This window comes from Gobio gobio, assembly GCF_949357685.1.
Source record: "Gobio gobio genome assembly, chromosome: 23".
Taxonomy (NCBI): Eukaryota; Metazoa; Chordata; class Actinopteri; order Cypriniformes; family Gobionidae; genus Gobio; species Gobio gobio.
The window spans coordinates 23,048,932-23,067,532 of NC_137119.1; the positions used below are offsets into that span (position 1 = coordinate 23,048,932).

The 18,601-nt window shown below is 35.8% G+C and overlaps 1 protein-coding gene across 1 annotated transcript in view; it reads right to left on the bottom strand.

Annotated features, from left to right (window-relative positions):
* Positions 1–628: 628 nt before the first annotated feature.
* Positions 629–18,601, bottom strand: part of mtrr (5-methyltetrahydrofolate-homocysteine methyltransferase reductase) — a 31,902-nt gene continuing 13,929 nt past the window's right edge. Inside the window, exons 13-15 of the mRNA XM_079805773.1 lie at positions 6,523–6,615; positions 1,701–1,886; positions 629–1,610 (exon numbers count right to left, since the gene is read on the bottom strand). Of these exons, the coding sequence (XP_079661899.1) occupies positions 1,466–1,610; positions 1,701–1,886; positions 6,523–6,615 (424 nt within the window). The 3' untranslated portion in view covers positions 629–1,465. The remainder of the gene's footprint in view (positions 1,611–1,700; positions 1,887–6,522; positions 6,616–18,601) is intronic.

Genomic DNA, 18,601 nt, shown 5'->3' on the forward strand with positions numbered 1-18,601 from the left:
CTATTGTGACGTATATCCCATGAAAAGGCTTCTGGAATAAAAATGTAGGGCGGGGCTTGATTTCATCCTTCAAAAATGTATTTGATCATATAGGAAGTTGGGCATTTCTAAGGGTACGTTAACACGACAAGTAAGTACTAAAAACACATTTTTGTCCTTTGTTTTTTTCTAGTACAATTGACAACGTTATCAAAACATTCCCCGTTTATACGGATCTTCCAAAACATTTTAAAAAGCTGTATTATCCTGCCCGGCCAGTAGTTGGCGATGTCAATTTTGTAAAGAAAAATGATGTGCCTATAAACTGAACACGTAAAGCGCATACGCATCACCATTTTCACACATTCACGTTTTTGTAATTTACACGGAGACGATAACGATATCGCTTTCAAAAGTTTGCATTTTCAGGCCCCCAAAATGCCATTGTCGTGTAAATAAACGGCCAAAACGCATTCAAAGTTTTCCATTTTAAAAGGGCCCCTAAATGGAAGCAGATCTGAATGGCAGTTTGCAGTCGGTTATGGATATTTAGTCCCAACCCTCCACCGAGACACATCATGAAGAGATGTCGTTTTGGGGGAGGTTAACGTTTTTTTTTATTAAAAAAAATGTAAAAAATAAATGATGTGCAGGGATAAATCATTTATTTAAAAAACACATTGCACATAGCATTTCTTATTTTTTTACATTCTGTAAAAAAATAAGAAGAAGAATGGTCAAATTTGATTTCATGGTGACGTTAAATACCCAAATACTCCATCACATTTTTCGTATGCATTTTATTTGTGTGTACTTAAATACAGATATTGTGATATCGACAATTAATTAACATGTTTGACAGATTCAACAAAATATTGGGTTGCAACATTAGATTCACAGACTCTGTAGACTGGTATAATTGCTGTGGATGCCTGAGATGAATTTCAATCCTAAATGGCAAAATGTTTGTCGGGAAGAAAATTGATGATTCTATACTCTCTAATCTTACAAAAAAAAAAACAGTTGAAATTGGGAAAAACGGAAATGCTGCAGATGATCCTGGATTTGGCAGCTTCTGACAGTTTTTCCATTCAGTCTGTCATGTTTTGGTTTCTCGTGTCTAGCATCCTCCTGCCTTCTGATACTGATGCATTATGCATTTTTGACCAGAGCTGTATCTAAACCCAACACAAACGGTCCACAAAGAATGAAACAGTCCTCTTTAATAATGGCATAAAAGGCACAGTTAAAACGTTTTGACCAAACATATCTGATCTAAGTGTGTTTCCCTGTCCCGTCAGATTATTCTCTAAAAGCTTTTATAAAGCCTTGAGACTTAAGGCAGTTGAAAAGCAGTTTGTTAATAAGTTCAGCTATCACTCAATGGCACCTGTGGTGCAGATTTGAAATGAAACGGCCAAAAAGTAGCTTGCACATCTGTCTGTGAATAAGATTTTATTTGTTTGTGTATAGGGTGAATTCTCTCTTAGCTCCATATGTCCTGTAGATATCGCTTCTCCTCACGAAGTCCTGCTACTATCTTCATAGCATCCAGTTTATCGAGTTGAAGTTCATTTCCTATGATCTCCAGTAATGTGTCATTCACATCTTTTGCCATGTTCTTGGCATCCCTGTAAAACGTGAGATATTGTTTCATTCCTGGTGAACAAAATGGGGCAGTACGCAATAATAAATTGTGAACAATGGTATTTTGTACCCACCCACAGACATAAAGACAGCCTTTGTCTTTAAGAAGGATGCCGGCAACATTTTTAGCATGGAGAAGCAAGTTATGCTGGACATATGTTGGTCTGTTAACGGTTCCCGCTGCATCGGGCTCATCTCTGGAGAAGCACACGATCAGATGGCTCAGGGTTCCATTATGCACAAATCTCTCCAACTCCTCTCTGGAAAAAAAAAAGCAGTAATGTGCTTATTACAGTGTTTCATCAGTCAGTGGTTGTTTTTGCGGTGGTTAAACTAAAATTATGCATTAAAACATACAAATGGTACAAATGGCAAATTAGATTCTCTCAGATTTTGCCGTGGTTAAGTAACAACAATGGAGCTCATTAGTGTGCTGCATTTGAAACTCAAATTTTCATCTTCTTCATCCATCTGGCAAGAAAGTTTTTAAAACCTCAAGGCTGCTGTTGTAAATCGTTTCTGTAACAGCTTTTATTTCAGCTCTGAATAAATGTTTGGGTGCCATTTCAACAAAAAGGAGAGATGGAAAAATGTGAAGTTAAAGGATAGGGTCAAGCTCAAGATTTGAGCCTCTTTTCCAATTGATTGCTCTGCTTGTCTGTTACCTCGAATGTTCACTTGCCAAAGCCAAGCACTTCGATTTTTTTTTAAATTGCCTTAAAGGAACAGTTCATCCAAAAAATTATATTGTGTCATTATTTACTCACTCTTCACAAAAGGAGAAAGTATCATAAATGTGGACTTGTTCATTAAAAAGACTTGGTAGTGCACAAGTCATAACCACTGTGACCAGATCATTGAGTCAGTAGCTGGGTTTCCATCCAAACTTGAAGCAAATCTTTAAAAAAAAAAAAAAAATGCGAGTTAGGTGCATTTCCATCAAGTTGTTCGAGCGGATGACGGTGGTATTGGTAACCTAGTAATCAATAGTAAATAAAACACTATCAGCGGAAACAGCCGATTAGTCACGTGGGTTTAATGTTCGCTACGTCGAACGAATTTATTGGACAAATACGTTAGCAAAACTATAGCAAAAAATAGTTGTTGTACAACTTTTCAGGTATCTACTATAAATCTCAACTAAAGCTACAGAGAACAGGAGGATTGAGTGAAATTTAAACAGATGGATGATGGATGAAGCAAGCGTTTGCACACATCTGAAAATAGCTGTTTAAATAGATCACAAAAACCTGAGTATTGGCACGTACTTTGAATAAGACCACCACTTAAACAGAGTTTCCAAATATCTGAATGCAAAGAACTTCGCAGTGACCTTAGAAATGTAATAGCACACCTCTGCTACACTCCCACACACATATACAATGATAATTTTGTATGTATTTTAATTTGCTATTTATTCCGGTGATGACAAAGCTGAATTTTCAGCATCATTACTCCAGTCTTCAGTGTCATATTTTTTCAGGATTTTTTGAAGAATAGAAAGTTCAAAGAAACATATTTTTGTAGAAAAAAACTTTGTATATATTTATTTATATTCTGTAAGAAAGCTGCTTCATACATCAAACTTTAAGATTACTGCAGGGTCCCGTTTCAATAAGGAGGTTCAACCAACTCTGAGTTTAAACTTGAACTCTGAGCTTTGGGTTTCAGAACAGCTGAATTGAGTAAGCGCGTACACCACGGCTATGAAAAGCCATGATCAATGGAGCTCCGAAATTATGATTCACCATGGCAACAGCACCTGACAAAAGACATCTGCATACTTCTGGGTCAACATGTAAGTTTAATTTTTAATTAAGTTTAATTTTCATGGCATCCCACAGGCAGCTGCAAAAAATGAAGTATAAAAACATAATTGAATCAGGTGAAGATTTAAGCATAAAAGGTTCATGGGTGAGGGTTTCATGACTTTACAATCATTTGACATATTAAATAAATATCATTCAGTGTCTATTTCAATGTGCAGCAGCTTTTCCCACATAGTCTAATGCTATTTTCACATAATTAAATGTTCTATGATCCCACCTGGTACATTTATTAATTAGGGTAATGAAATTGCCATTTGACTTCTACTCAGGCCAGCCAAACACCAGCACCACTGACAGATGAAGAGGAGATGGAGGAAGAATATTAAAATCCAACAGGAAAAAGAATAAAGTATTTGTAGGAAATAAAGATGAGCATAAAATTGTGAATAATTTGTATTTATTAAACAGCTGTGGTGGTGGTTACAGCATATATCTCAGACTACCCATCCATCTGATATCCTTCCATTCCATACAATAATCGGTTTCCGGAAAGTGTGATGCTGGGAATATACATCAATGTCAAATACGTCATCAAATATGCATCCAACCACTGGAAATCCTAAAGGAAATTCAAATTATTAGGTTACGTCTAGAGGTGTATCAAGTGAACGTCGGATCCTGTATAAAAGGACATGCCATTTTTTTGTCACTTTGACCGCGTCCTCATGATGAAATATGCGCAATGAATGAATGTACCTGCACTGCAAAGAATGCTTTTCTTACTTTGTATTTTTGTCTTCTTGTTTCCAGTCAAAATATCTAAAGATTCTTAAATCAAGATGAAGTTTCTACATAAGAAAAAAGACAAGGTATTGTTTCCTGGGGGGGGGGACTAATTTAAGTGCATTGTTCTTATTTTGCTAATTATCTGTGGGGTAAGAAAAATAATCGCGTTTCTGTTTGCGTAAGGATTGTTTTTCTTATCCCAGTGGAAGATAATTTTACTTGTTTTAAGTAAAATGCGCTTACTTTAGATTTAGATTGAATTGATAATTTTTAGATATTTGTACTTGAAATAAGACAAAAATACTCAGTAAGAAAAGCATTTGTGCAGTGTGAGTGAATGAATTAAGTATTTAAACACCACTGATGCTTTAAAAATGGGGAGGAGAACGAAAGAAACTGAGTTTACGAAAGAAAACCTGCTACAGACCAGGTTAGGTTCACATAGTAAGTTACCATGGTCACTCTGAGAATAAGTTACCTCTCTTTCAGAAACTGGCTCGACTTACCCTGCTTTCTGGGGTTTGACATACCTCGCATTCTGAAACAGAAAACTTAACCTCCTTTCTGAAACGGGCCCCAGGTTAACTAAGCAAAGCCAGGAATTCAGCATCTAAATTATGAAACTACTTGTCATTAACAATCAGGTATTTTTATTGTACATTCTTCATGGTTTTTGAGCTTACGGGGTCCATCTGGGAGCCACATCCATCCAAACTGGTCCAGGCGAGCTAACTTTCTGGTCCCAGATATCATGTTTTTTTAAAATAGGACTTAAGTGATCCTTTGTCATTTTTCCAGAATATAAACCACCCACTACCCCTCCTTTTGTAATCCAAATCCATAAAAACAAAGAGAATCGTTGGTGATGGATGGGCTAAGACAAGTGTTCTTTGTTTCAACAACAATGATTGAAGCTGATTTCACCCTTTTAACACTCATATAAGTATCATGTTTGATTAGAATTGATTGCAGACGCCTTGTTTTCTTTAGCAGGCTGCCTGATGGCTAGCCGGTTTGCTTTTTGTGTTTCAGTGAGTGTTGAGTTTTGCAAGCCAGGTTCAGTCACTTTCTCATCTCAAATGCCACCGGCACTTTCTACTTTGCTCATTAAAGCATAGCAGACAATGAGGGTGTTACACTGAACAACACAAAACTCATTTCATTGATTGGCTTAATCAATGCAGAGGGGGAAAATGATAAATGAAACTAGTACGCGTTTCATTCATTCAAACGTGAATAAGAAATGTTAATAAACAATCCTTTGATGTTCGGGACCAGTGAAGGCAAAGATAGATTGAAATGGCGTGTCAGGACCTTGACTTTGAATCTTGTTTTTATTAGCTCTTGTGTCAAGTATAGCCAAACACTGATACAACGTTGTGTGCCGCCCCTCGGTCACAACACACTTAATACTCACCAATCCAGACACCAATGTCATTACTCAGGACCTTGCGCGTGAATTATGACTGTGTGCCTATGGGACAGCCAGACCCCAATCATCTTATATAATGTCTCGTATCATATGGCCCATACTCTCAGAGGGAGCACTTTAATTTCATTGCTTTCCCAATCATTACTCTCAAGGACAGTGCAACAGGAGCCTCTGGCTGATAGCAACCAAGAGAAGACAAGACGCCAAGAGCCTGTGTAAAGCTGGCAGATCGAGTGAATAATACTCTCAGGTTATGGAGATAACATACGATCAGGTTGCAAAGGGGGCAAGGAGGAAGAATTGTTGTGTGTCTGTCTGCACTGCGAAAAGTCATTTTCTAAATCAGTATATACATTTTTTTTCCCGATTAAAAATATCTGAACATACTTAAAACAAAAACACTTCAGAAATAAGGCTTTTTAGAGAATATCTTAAAAATAAATTAATTTTTCTTAGCTTTTCTGTTTTATTTTTAGCTTATATCTCGTATATATAGTTCACCCAAAAAATATATATATTCTGTCATAATTTACTCACCCTCATGTTGATCCAAACCTGTACGGGTTTCTTTCTTCTGATGAACACAAAACAAGATATTTTGAAGAATGTTTGTAACCAAACAATTGTGGGGCCCCATTGACTTCCATTGTATTTTTTTCCCCTACTATGGAAGTCAATGGGGTCCATCAACTGTCTGATTACCATTATTCTTCAAAATATTTTCTTTTGTGTTCAGCAGAGCAAAGAAATTCATACAGGTTTGGAACAACTTGAGGGTGAGTAAATGATGACAGAATTTTCATCCCTTTATGTACATTTATATCTTATTAAGGCTTTTTTAATGTTTATTCTGGAAAATAAGACAGACAACAGATTAAGTTTCCAGTGTTTCGTTGCAAATACACTCACCTGAACAGAAAGTCTTTGTCTTTGTGGCGGCATCCAAAAAAGAGCCATGTCTCTCCGAAAATTGCTTCCTGGTTCGTCTCATGTTCTTTCTCTCTGTCAGGTCAAAACAGTTTTGCAAAATTTAATATAATGTCTCAGTGAAATTAAGTGTTATAACTAACATTGAATACTATACTAAGCACTTAAAAATAAGGTCTATTTAAAATTACTTGTTGATGATGTCTATAAACCTGGCCAATGGCTAAAATAATACAAATTAAGGATGTTAAAATGACCTTCTTTTTCCAAATCAATACAAAAAACAAAAAAAAAGCAACATAAGCCTTTCTGTCGGTTTGGTAATACAGAGTGCAGACTCAATTCAGTAGCCAAGGGCTGTCTGACTGACAGGCGGCTGCTCTCTAATGCTCACATGCATATTTATGTGTTCATGCCTCACGGTAATATGTGCAAATGGTCAAATGTTCTTCTTATTTAAAATGTCTCTTGGTGAGTTATTAATGTAAATAAGTGAATGTAAACAGTTGGGTGGGGTCTGGTTTGTGTCAAAATATGAAATCATGCATTAAGTCATGTATTAAGCCTATTAGATCTGCCACTATCTATTGTGTTTATGATAATAATAATAAAACTACTGTATCGACAATAATTAGAGGAAAACACTCTCTGCTCTAAATCCATCTATGTTTGTTCTTTATAACTGAAAAATCACTTTTTAAACTGTAAGCAACATTTATTTATTAAGTAAAATAACGGTAAAATACTGGCAGCAGAGTCACCAGCAATTTACTGTAATTCTATTTCTTTGAATACTGTGAAATTGCTTTACAGCGTATTACCGTAAAAATGAAATACAGTATTTTCCAGTATTTTTTGTAAAAATGTTACTGCAATTCTATGGTACTGATACTGTGAAATTACTATACAGCCATTTACTGTAAAAAAAAAAAATAAATAAATGCAGTAGCCTGCATTCCTGGGATTGTTTCAATTTTACAATACACTAAAAATGGTGAGGTCAAAATAACCCAATTTGGGTCTTTTTGGCAACACAGCTCTAGGTCAAAACGGGAACCCCCCCAAAAAACAGTAATAGGCTAATAAAAGGTGAACATTTATATATAAGCAATAACAACCAAAACGGACGAAAAATATAGTAAAAGCATTCTTAAAAAAAAGCATATTACCTGAACATTTGTAAGAAAAAGTGCACAAAAGAATTCAAACTCAAACTCTGCTGTATAGCTTATACAGTTAAACAACACTGCATTGTAAATTAAAATTGTAATAATCAATAATGTTTCAAACCAAATTTGACCAGTTATTTCGTTTATTTTTTTCTCCCGCCAACAAGCACTTGACGGCCAAAACCATCAGGCTGACTGCCACCAAGGAATACACAGTCTGAAAGCCTTAATAAACACTGACATTTGGGAATAAATTATGTATTACAGTGAATCGACAGGATTTTACACTCTCTGTTTAATGCATTTATAATCACTCACTTCACTCTTAAGCACTATTTCAGCTTGTTCAGTTCCAGCTCAGTCACCGTTTGAGTGATTTGGATGTGAGAGAAAACACTCCGACCAAAACCCCCAGTTTTAAAAGAGCACGCTCCTCGCTGCAGTCAGTTTCAAAGTTCTCTCGATTCGAATAAGTGCCACAAACAAGTTTGTTTCAGGCGCCGTTTCAATTCCAAAAATAATTTTTCAGGTCAAGTCTTCGGTGTCACATGATCCTCAGAAATCATTCTAATATTTGGAAACATTTTTATTATTATCAATGTTGAAAACTGTTGTGCTGCCTAATATTTTTCTAAAAACTTTTCTTTGATGAATAGACAGTGTAAAAGTGACAGTAAAGACATTTAGAATGTTACAGAAGATTTCTATTTCAAATAAATGGTGTTCTTATGAACTCCTATATTATCTCATGGCAACCCATCATGCCAATATACAGGGAGTGCAGAATTATTAGGCACGTTGATTTTCTGATCATATTTTTTTTCTAGGCACATTTGACCAATTCCAAACCACAGTAATCCTAATAACTACTATTGATTTAGTATTTAATAATGTATAAGTGATATATAATTGTTCATGAAGGCTGGAAATGAAAATCACCTTATATTCAGGTGTGTAGAATTATTAGGCATGTTTTCTTTTACAGATAAATTGAGCTAAAAAAGAGATTTAACTCAGACTGAAAAGTCAAAAAGTATTAAATGCCCATGAGAAGGATGCAATACTAATGCAATACTAGACATTGCAGTTAAGGCATGACCATTGGACAGTGAAATGCTCGTTGGGTCAGCAGGATCTGACAAAAACAGGTGGTGAAGAAAAGACACCTGTTAACTGCAAAAGAATTAAGAATTAAGGTGAAGAATTAAGGGTGAAACCATCAGGAACCCTTTAGTCTCCAGTGCCACCATTTTCCAAAGCTGCAACCTACCTGGAGTCTCCAGAAGTGCAAGGTGTCAGGATCTCAGAGACTTCAGTTAGGTAAAGAATCCTAAAAAATGACCCCCACTAGATAAGAATCACAAGCTGAAGTGGTGTAAAATACATGAAGAAGGTTTTTTTATAGGCTTTATGGACAGATAGGTTGAGAGTGACTCTTGAAGGACCAGCACCACATCCTCTAGTACCACTGTTTGAAGAATTCATCTTCCAGAATCTGGCAGTACGTTTTGGGAGTTCATTTTAGTCCATCCTGAAGTCCGTTTTGCAGAGATGGACTAAAAATGAACTCCCAAAACGTACTGCCAGATTCTGGAAGATGAATTCTTCAATTTTAGTCCATCCTGAAGTCCGTTTTGCAGAGATGGACTAAAAATGAACTCCCAAAACGTACTGCCAGATGGAGACTAAAGGGTTCCTGATGGTTTCACCCTTAATTCTTCACCTTAATTGTTAATTCTTTTGCAGTTAACAGGTGTCTTTTCTTCACCACCTGTTTTTGTCAGATCCTGCTGACCCAACGAGCATTTCACTGTCCAATGGTCATGCCTTAACTGCAATGTCTAGTATTGCATTAGTATTGCATCCTTCTCATGGGCATTTAATACTTTTTGACTTTTCAGTCTGAGTTAAATCTCTTTTTTGGCTCAATTTATCTGTAAAAGAAAACATGCCTAATAATTCTGCACACCTGAATATAAGGTGATTTTCATTTCCAGCCTTCATGAACAATTATATATCACTTATACATTATTAAATACTAAATCAATAGTAGTTATTAGGATTACTGTGGTTTGGAATTGGTCAAATGTGCCTGGAAAAAAAATATGATCAGAAAATCAACGTGCCTAATAATTCTGCACTCCCTGTATATATAAAACTACTTAATAATGGCAAAGACCCACATTTATTCAAATTCATTAAAAAAAAAACTGACATGTTTATTATTCATAGACAGTCAGTATATTTTGGAAATATAATTCCAAAATGTATATACATTTAATCCAATTCAGTTTCACTATGAAACCATAAAGTGGCATGTGGCCTTTAAATACTCTTTTAACTGCTGTGTTACCACAAAATCACTCTTTGTAGAGAGAGGACCTTGATATTTATCTGGATGGGTTCTTTGAGAGCAAGTCCACCAAAAGATCTGGCTGTGTTCCCAGAATTCCCTACACTAAGGTGACATACAGGTACCAGGCACTATCTGTACACTGCACCTGCTAAAGGTTGACAGACTTCTCCATAGATATAAAAGAGAAGGTGTAGCACAAACACAATCTAAACAGTCTTCGGGCCCTGGAAAGAAAAAAAAACAGCACACTGTCTACTCCACTGCATCTTTACTCCAACATGATAATAGAGGAAGAGATCTGTTAGAGACGCATTACACAGACCAGGAGCGAACTCCACTGTGTCTATGCCTTTAGCCATCTCAGCCAACCTAAATAAAGCATTCAGAAATAGAACACATGGTCTGAAACTTCCAGAGAAATTAAAAAAGTGGAATGTTGAAACCCCCAAAGGACTTTCAGGGTGAGATGCCCTCCATCATGCTGATATCACTCGAAACACTGCAGTGAGCAGAGTTTCAGACACTAAGCTCTCCCCATCTGCTGAACGTACAGTTTAATTGCGATTAGAATACTAATGAGCCATAGTGTGGACAAGATGACCACAGGAAAACAGAACAGAGCTTCTCTTCAAACATCTACAATCTGCTCTTTCTCATTTCATGTCCTTGCTTCAGTGACCCATCACATGAAATGAACAACTGGCAAGCAGAGCAAAACACTCACTTTTGAGTCGTGCTGTCAGACAGTTGTTATTGTGATGCATTTATATTTAATTAAGTGGTATATAGAGGCAATAGAATACTAATGGTTTGTTTACCGACTGATGTTAATGAAATAAAACATGCATCTTTTTATACTCCAGGTATATGGATGTTTTATGAGTTGCGTGACATTAATAAACAAAATGATGGCTATAAATTAGTTGCACATAAATCACGTCCCTTGAAGCAAGTCAGTTGTACTTAGCAATCATCTTGGTAGGCAAGTACTCAAGTACTTGAATGCATAAAAGACCAAAATATACCTTTCTTACAATTTCTCACAATTGTGAATTTATGCCTTACAATTGCGAAAATTGCACATTTATACCTCACATTTGTGACTATCAAAATCACAACTTTATACCTCACAACTGTGACTATTACTGAAAATTGTAACTTTTATATCTCTCAGTTGCGACTCCTCGCAATTGCGATCATCTCTCAAAATCGTGATCGGCTCCATTCACACAAACTGTTATCATTTACATTTGTGGAGCTCCATCTCTGCTTATGCTGAGAGTTTGGTTGGCTTATAACATTCATCTGGGAACGCAATGTGCGCCATTTCAATAGATTTGTAAAGTAAATTGTTTATAAACCTATGCCAACAGCAGAATACATCAATATGTTTCTATGTTATGTCGTCCTCTGCAGGCATTTGTTAAAATATGTAATGTACATAAGTGTATTGTTTATATTATTTATATTACAGTGTTGTTCAATAAAAGCATATGATTACTTGCTTTTGATACTTTATTTGAACCAATTATTATTGCCTTGTTGTATTTTAAGTAATTTTAAAGGCTATTGTTTGTTTAGGTTTGTTTATTACTAAACAAAATAATCGACAGATTACTCGATTACCAAAATAATCGTTAGTGACAGCCCTAATTGCAATTTTCTACCGCACATATGCGACTATTTCTTAAAATCGTAACTTTATACCTCACAGTTGTGATTATTTGTCAAAATCATTACTTTACACTTCCATCATGATTATTTCTCACATTTGCAACTTTCTCAAAATCACGACTTAATACCTCAGTGTTGTAGTTATTCCTCAAAATTGTGACTTTACACTATTCCACAAAATGATGTGGCGTCCACACAAAATCAGCAACAAAATCTGACAAAAATGATATTCACAAACAAATTATAGAGCAAATAAACTACCAAAAAGGCAACTGGCTCTGTTAACTGACCCTTGAATTTCATAGACTTCCTAAAATACTTTCTCAGTGTTACACAAAAAATTACAGCCACTAATTAAAGGGTAAATGAAACAGACAATACATGGGTAATGTTTTTCATTGAGATTAATCACTTTATGCATCGTTTTGATTTGAAATTGAAATAAACATAACCAAACACAGCCTGTCACATCCATTTCTCTGCTGTCCCACTCTGCAGGAAATTATATTTTGTGAGGGTTAAAGTTTTGGATGCTTCTTTTGGTCACGCCCACCTGCTCAAAGCTTGGCTCAACTGAGTTTGGCATTTGAACAAACAGAGGGTCCACAGCAGAGCCATTAGCATCTGGGAGTTCAATATCCAATCTGGAAATGGGCTTCAATAAACTAGCTTTAGTGGGGCTTTATGCTGCCCCAGAGGGGCCGGTACCAATATGAAAAACCTGGATTCCATTTTGTAACACCATGCAGACCAGCTCCCATCCTGAATACAAATCACCTATACTGCGACATCGAAGACGACATATCCACATCCCCAAAAAAATTACAGCCTGCAGTTGGGTAGAATAGGAGCTAACACAATAGCTGGTACCTTTTCATACAATGAAAGTGAGTCAGTGGCCTGCTCTGAACATTCACCTTTATAAATCATACAATGTAATCCTCCTCCTCACTCTCCTCTGAGATTATGCGCTGCATTGTGAAGGCAAGGGACATACGTGATAGCAGTACGAACAAAGAAATGGATGTGCAAAAGTATTTTATGCCCCTTTATAACATTTAACGTTTGACTTTTTCTACAGATCATGCGAGTGAACTCTGTGATAGGGTGTTTGGGGTGATTGCCAGGATGGTGGAATGTTGTCCTGACAATCACCCCAAACAACCACTAAGGTGTTCCAAGTTATATTTATTTGGTGCATTGCTATTCTGGATGGTTGCCAAAGTGCTGCTAACAAATTGCTACAGTGTTCTGTGAACATTTATGCGTTGCTTTGCAGTTGCTACAGTGTTCTGAATGGTTGCCAGAGTGTTGCTAACCAATTGCTACAGTGTTCTGAGGACATTTAGTGCGTTGCTATGCAGTTGCTACAGTGTTCTAGATGGTTGCTAGAATGTTGCTAACCAATTGTTACACTGTTCTGAGGACATTTTGTGCGTTGCTATGCAGTTGCTACAGTGTTCTGTGGACATTTAGTGTGTTGCTATGTGGTTGCTACAGTGTTCTGGGGGGTTGCCAGAGTGTTGCTAACCAATTGCTACACTCTTCTGTGGACATTTAGTGCGTTGCTATGCAGTAGGGATGGAACGATTACCGGTTTCACGATAAAATGTACTAAGGGTTAGTAATATAGTTTAAAATTGAATTATATATTATATAATAATATAATTATAATTAAAACCGCGTTTGATTATCACGAATTCGAAAACTCTCTGTAAATCCTATCCAGCCAGCGTCGGGCTGGTGCAGGCGCAGTGCGCAACATTGTTTTTTGAATGAGAAGAAATGGCAGAAGGCAGTGACAGCACCGGGAGATTTTTCAGCCTTCTAAAAGGACCAAATCTGAGGTGTGGTCATATTTTGGCTTTTACAAAAGTCCTGAGGGAAACTTAATCGAAGATGGTCACTCTGCCTGCAGAACATGCCAGAAGAAAGTCACTGCTATAGGGGGAAACACTTCAAATCTGCGAACGCAAGGCAAGTGGACTTTGACCTCAGTACTAAAACTACGTCTGGGAAATAATATCGTGAAGATTGAGCCAAAGACGAACGAACAAGTTCAGACAAGACTAGGTTGACATTTAAGGGATGATAATGTATATTCTAAGTACACTTATTATACAGATTTTCTTAAATAATTACGGGACATATTGAATTGAGATTAATGTTTTAAATCATACCTGTTTATAAATAAATCTTCACAATAAAAAAAGTGATTTAAAAAAATCATGTCCTTTTAAGGTGAAGTATGTAAGGTTTTTTTACATTAAAATGCATTCTCTTAACTCTTTATTGTTCATTGACTGACTATTAGTATGTCATTCTTGGGTTTATTACCCCTGTGATGGAGAGCCTTTGAAGTTGTCTTCCATCACTGTTTTTAGTGTGTTCTTACTGTTAAAATGCATTTTATAATATTGCGAGGTGAATCACAACACTAAAAATTTTTCATTGAAGCAAAAAAAGTGAATCGGACAAAGGGAGGGAACGTGAGGGAAAGAACTACAATCCCATGAAGCATCACAAACAGCATAATCAAATTAAAAACTATGGAGGAATATAAAACTGCCCATTTAAGAACATTGATTATATGTATAAAAACCATATATTTTAGATACTGTATATAGCAAAATATGCATATCTATACAACATTTCAGTATTTTGAGACCGTAAGGAGATCGACTCGATTACGTCATTTGCAATGCTTTTGGGGGGTGGACGAAACTAAAGAGCTATTTTGGAGAGTGTTGATTTTTTCGACTATGATTGGTGTAACTTTCTGTACAGCATCATAGGTTATGTAGTTTTTCACCAGAAATTCCACTGTTAAACATGATTACTTTAAAAATAAGCTGAAATAATGTGGACTGACAGCTTTAGCAGAAGCAAATACCATGGATTAACAGCCTTGTAGCTCACAGTAGATCTCTCTTTAAAGGTTTATAAATTATTGTTAAAAATCAATTTCCTATGTGAGTTTGAATGTGAGTTTTTACCCTCAAAACCTGACTGTTACACTCTATAGACTAGTGGATCTCAAACTGTTTTGGTCATGCCTACTATGGAAGTCAATGGCTACCATTAACTGTTTGTTTACCAACATTCTTTCAAATATCTTCTTTTATGTTCAACAGAAGAAAGAAACTCATACAGGTTTGGCACAACATGAGGGTGAGTAAATTATGACAAATTTAACATTTTTGGGTGAACTATCCCTTTAAATAAACAAAAAAATGTAATTATCTGTTTTTTCTTTTGTATTCCACTGCAACAATATAGAAAAAGGCAACCCATATCACTTTCCAGGTTTTTTTTTACATGAAAGCTTTAAAATGTAATTGTCTCCCCTTTTCACTTCTAATCCTGATTAGAATGGAATGTTTCTAAAGCAGGTAAATACAATATTTGTTATCCATCCAAATGACTGAAATATTATTACTCCATGTTAATTTTATTGAATTATTTTGATTTAGGCAATGTATGTTGCATAATATATACATATATTACTACAATGTTATTTTACACATCTGAAATTATTGCAAGGAAAATCAAGCTTTTGGGGTTATTCATGGTCTGTTGTAGCAATTTGTTAATGCCTTTACATTTTTTTTATTTCCTTTTAATGCTCGATTGCTGTAAAGTGAGAAGAACAATGTCACATCATTGTATACATTTTAAAAATGCTTATTGTGTTCAGAACAAACATTTCGCTGATTGCTACCATAATTTGCGCATAATTCATGCGGGTTTATTGTAAACGGACACGGTTTAATCTAATCAACTGCTTACTTATGATGCATAGTACAGCTAAAAGTATGTGTTGGACCTTTTATTGAACGTAGCCTACTTTTACCTGTTGAGACATGCCTTTATAAACGCCGTCGGTAGGGTTCCCACCTGTCCCGTGAAATACAGAATCGTCCTGTATTTACAGGCAAAATGACGCGTCCCGTTTCAAATCAATACGGGACGCAATTTGTCCCGTATTTTACATAGGTCAGCCCATAGTTGAATAAACACATAAGGATTGTGCAGTGTGGAGAATACTAATAGCAAATATTTTTTTAAAAATCTATTTCACAATAAGTAGTACAGAAGCTCATTTGCATTGTTTGCATTTTAGCAGCTTTGTTACCATAGTGACAGTCTCGAGAACATGCGCTGTCATATAAAGTTTATGACATTTAAAAATATATATATTTAGATAAAAATGGGACAAATAAAAGCCAAATAAGTAAATTCATTTAAAAAAATCTAACATTTTTGAATTTCAGAATTGTCAAAAAAGTGATTACTGGTTCAGAATTACTGCTTAAAGGGACAATGCACCCAAAAATGAAAATTGTCATCATTTACTCACCCTTAAGTTGTTTCAAACCTGTATAAATGGCTTTGTTATGTTGAACACATAGGAACATACATTCCTACCATGGAAGTCAATGGTGCCCCAAAGCAGCCTGGGTACAAACTTTCTTCAAAATATCTTCTTTTGTGTTCAGCAGAACAAAGAAACAAACACAGGTTTGGAACAACTTGAGGTTGAGTAAATGATGACAGAATTTTCATTTTTTGGGTGAACTATCCCTTTAAAGTGCACCAAATAGGCTACTAAAGAGTTCTTTAGAAATAAAAAATAAAGTCCCTTCTAACATACAAACCGAAATAACTAACTGTTCTCATGTCATGTAACACTGTAGGTCAAAAACACAAAGGTCTACATTTCAGTGCCTCTCCATATTAAACTTGTTATATGTAAATTAATTTAATTTTAGATATGTTTAAGGTCTACATTATCTGTCTTATAAGGAGGACTCCTATTTTGATGGGTATTATAGTCTACGGCAAGTGAAAGGAAGAGCTCACACGCAGTTTATCGGAGTTGTTTTGCAGATACAAAGTTTACCAATTATTAACTGCACCCTCGAAAAGGCATACGGTCTGTATATGTTTGTTTACTGTTAATGTTAATGTTATGTTAGTGTTTTTATGTAATTTGCTGTGTATGTTAATGGTAATGCAACGGAGAGAGATAGTTTGTGAATGAGACGTTAATGCGCACTTCTTATGCTTTGTTTGTTCAGCTCTTACAATGTTTTTTTTGGAGTGAAAAAGGACATAATAAACTTCATAAACCATCAGTAAAGTTTGGCCATCATTCGGACGGGGTATACGCTACATTCTGTGTCCAAAAACATCTTGGGATAAGGTTTTCACACTGACAGCTGTCATTGTAAGATATAGCAACTCCGTTTGTTTGTCCGAGTTAGCAACAGTAACTAAGGGGGGCGGGGCTTACCGATAGGTCAATTGTTTTTGTGTTTTGTTTTTTGTTTGGGTGTCGTGAATGGTTGTCCCTTATTTTGCCACACTGAAGGTGGCAACCCTAGCCGTCGGAGCTGTGTTTGTGATGTTTGAGTTGGGGGAGGCGTGACGTGTGAAAGGGGCATTTGCAAGGTTGTTTGAAAATATGCTTTATTTTTGTTTTGAAGGCAGTCTTATAGTTTTGTTAAATTATTTCTGTAGATGTCAAATCCTTTCCTCCTAAAGCTCAGCCTGCAAACCGATGAATTGGCTTTGACCTTTTGTGAGATTCTTACCCAGTCTCACTCATTCTCCACAGCACAATACATTTCCGGCTGTCTGTCTGCTGCCATTGATTTACAGATGAGGAAAATCGAAGCATCCCATGCTGTTTGCTCCTAAAGAGGAAACGCTGAGCTTTGTGACACAAACAATGTCCTGCTGACAGAATGGTGATTGTTATCTTTAATTGAAAGCTGGCATTAGGTGTAGCTGTATTTAGGAGAATCTCAAGTTAAGAACCGCATGGAAACAAAGTTCGACAGCACGCATTGATGGTAAACCTGCATGTCCAGGTGTAATGTAATCGGTCTCATATTCTTGCACAATTGCAAATGCTTGTGTCGAAGGAAATGCTTTTGTGCTTGAGAATGGAAATGTGTAAATTACTGCCATATCATTATCTTTCAACTGAGAAGGTTATTACTTATGTAATAACTGTTATAGAACAAAACATTTTGTTAACAGACAGTTCAGTGACCAATGATTTCAGTTTGACACACACTGAATATGAGAGCTGAACTGGAGGTAATATTCTTCCCTAATATGTAGGGATACATTGAAATGAATGAAGATGAATACAGATTGTAATATACATGTTGTGATTCTTGGTTCCAATGCATCACAAAATCATAATTAGCTTTAAATTTGCTGTAGTTTCGTCCAGTAATCAAACAGTACGCTCAAAATAATGAATTGGTTTGAGTAGAGCCAACTCAAATTAAACAAATTAGTTAAAAAAAAATTACTTTTATAAGCATTTAGAACTTTATTTTTCTTTTGAGTTCTCAAAACTGACACATTTCAAGTAATCTGAATTGTTTAATTGTTTTGAGTTTTATGAACTTGTTTCTTTTAATTTAGACAAACTTAAATTTAATCAAAACTGGGCTGGGATTTCTATTTCCCAGCATGCTTTGCCACGGCACTCAAAGGGGACAGTAAATGCCAAAATTAAGTGTTATATCATGTTTTTAGTGCAAGATTAACATTAAGTGGGAGATTTAGTAGCGTTTAATGTTTATGCTAGTTTAGAAGAATTTCTGTTATGTTACCATCATGGTGACGAGTGCAGTATGAGCTTAGTTTAAGAACAGATATATGTTAAATGTATTATATTTCTGTCCTCATTCAGCAAGTGCTATGCTAGGGCTACCAAAGCATTGTGTAACCAATTAGCATGGTGGCATTTTTTGAATTGCTAGTCAAGTTTCCACTACTAAAAATTTGAGATTACATGATATTTTAAGTGAAATGTATAAATTAGCTTACATTCAATTTC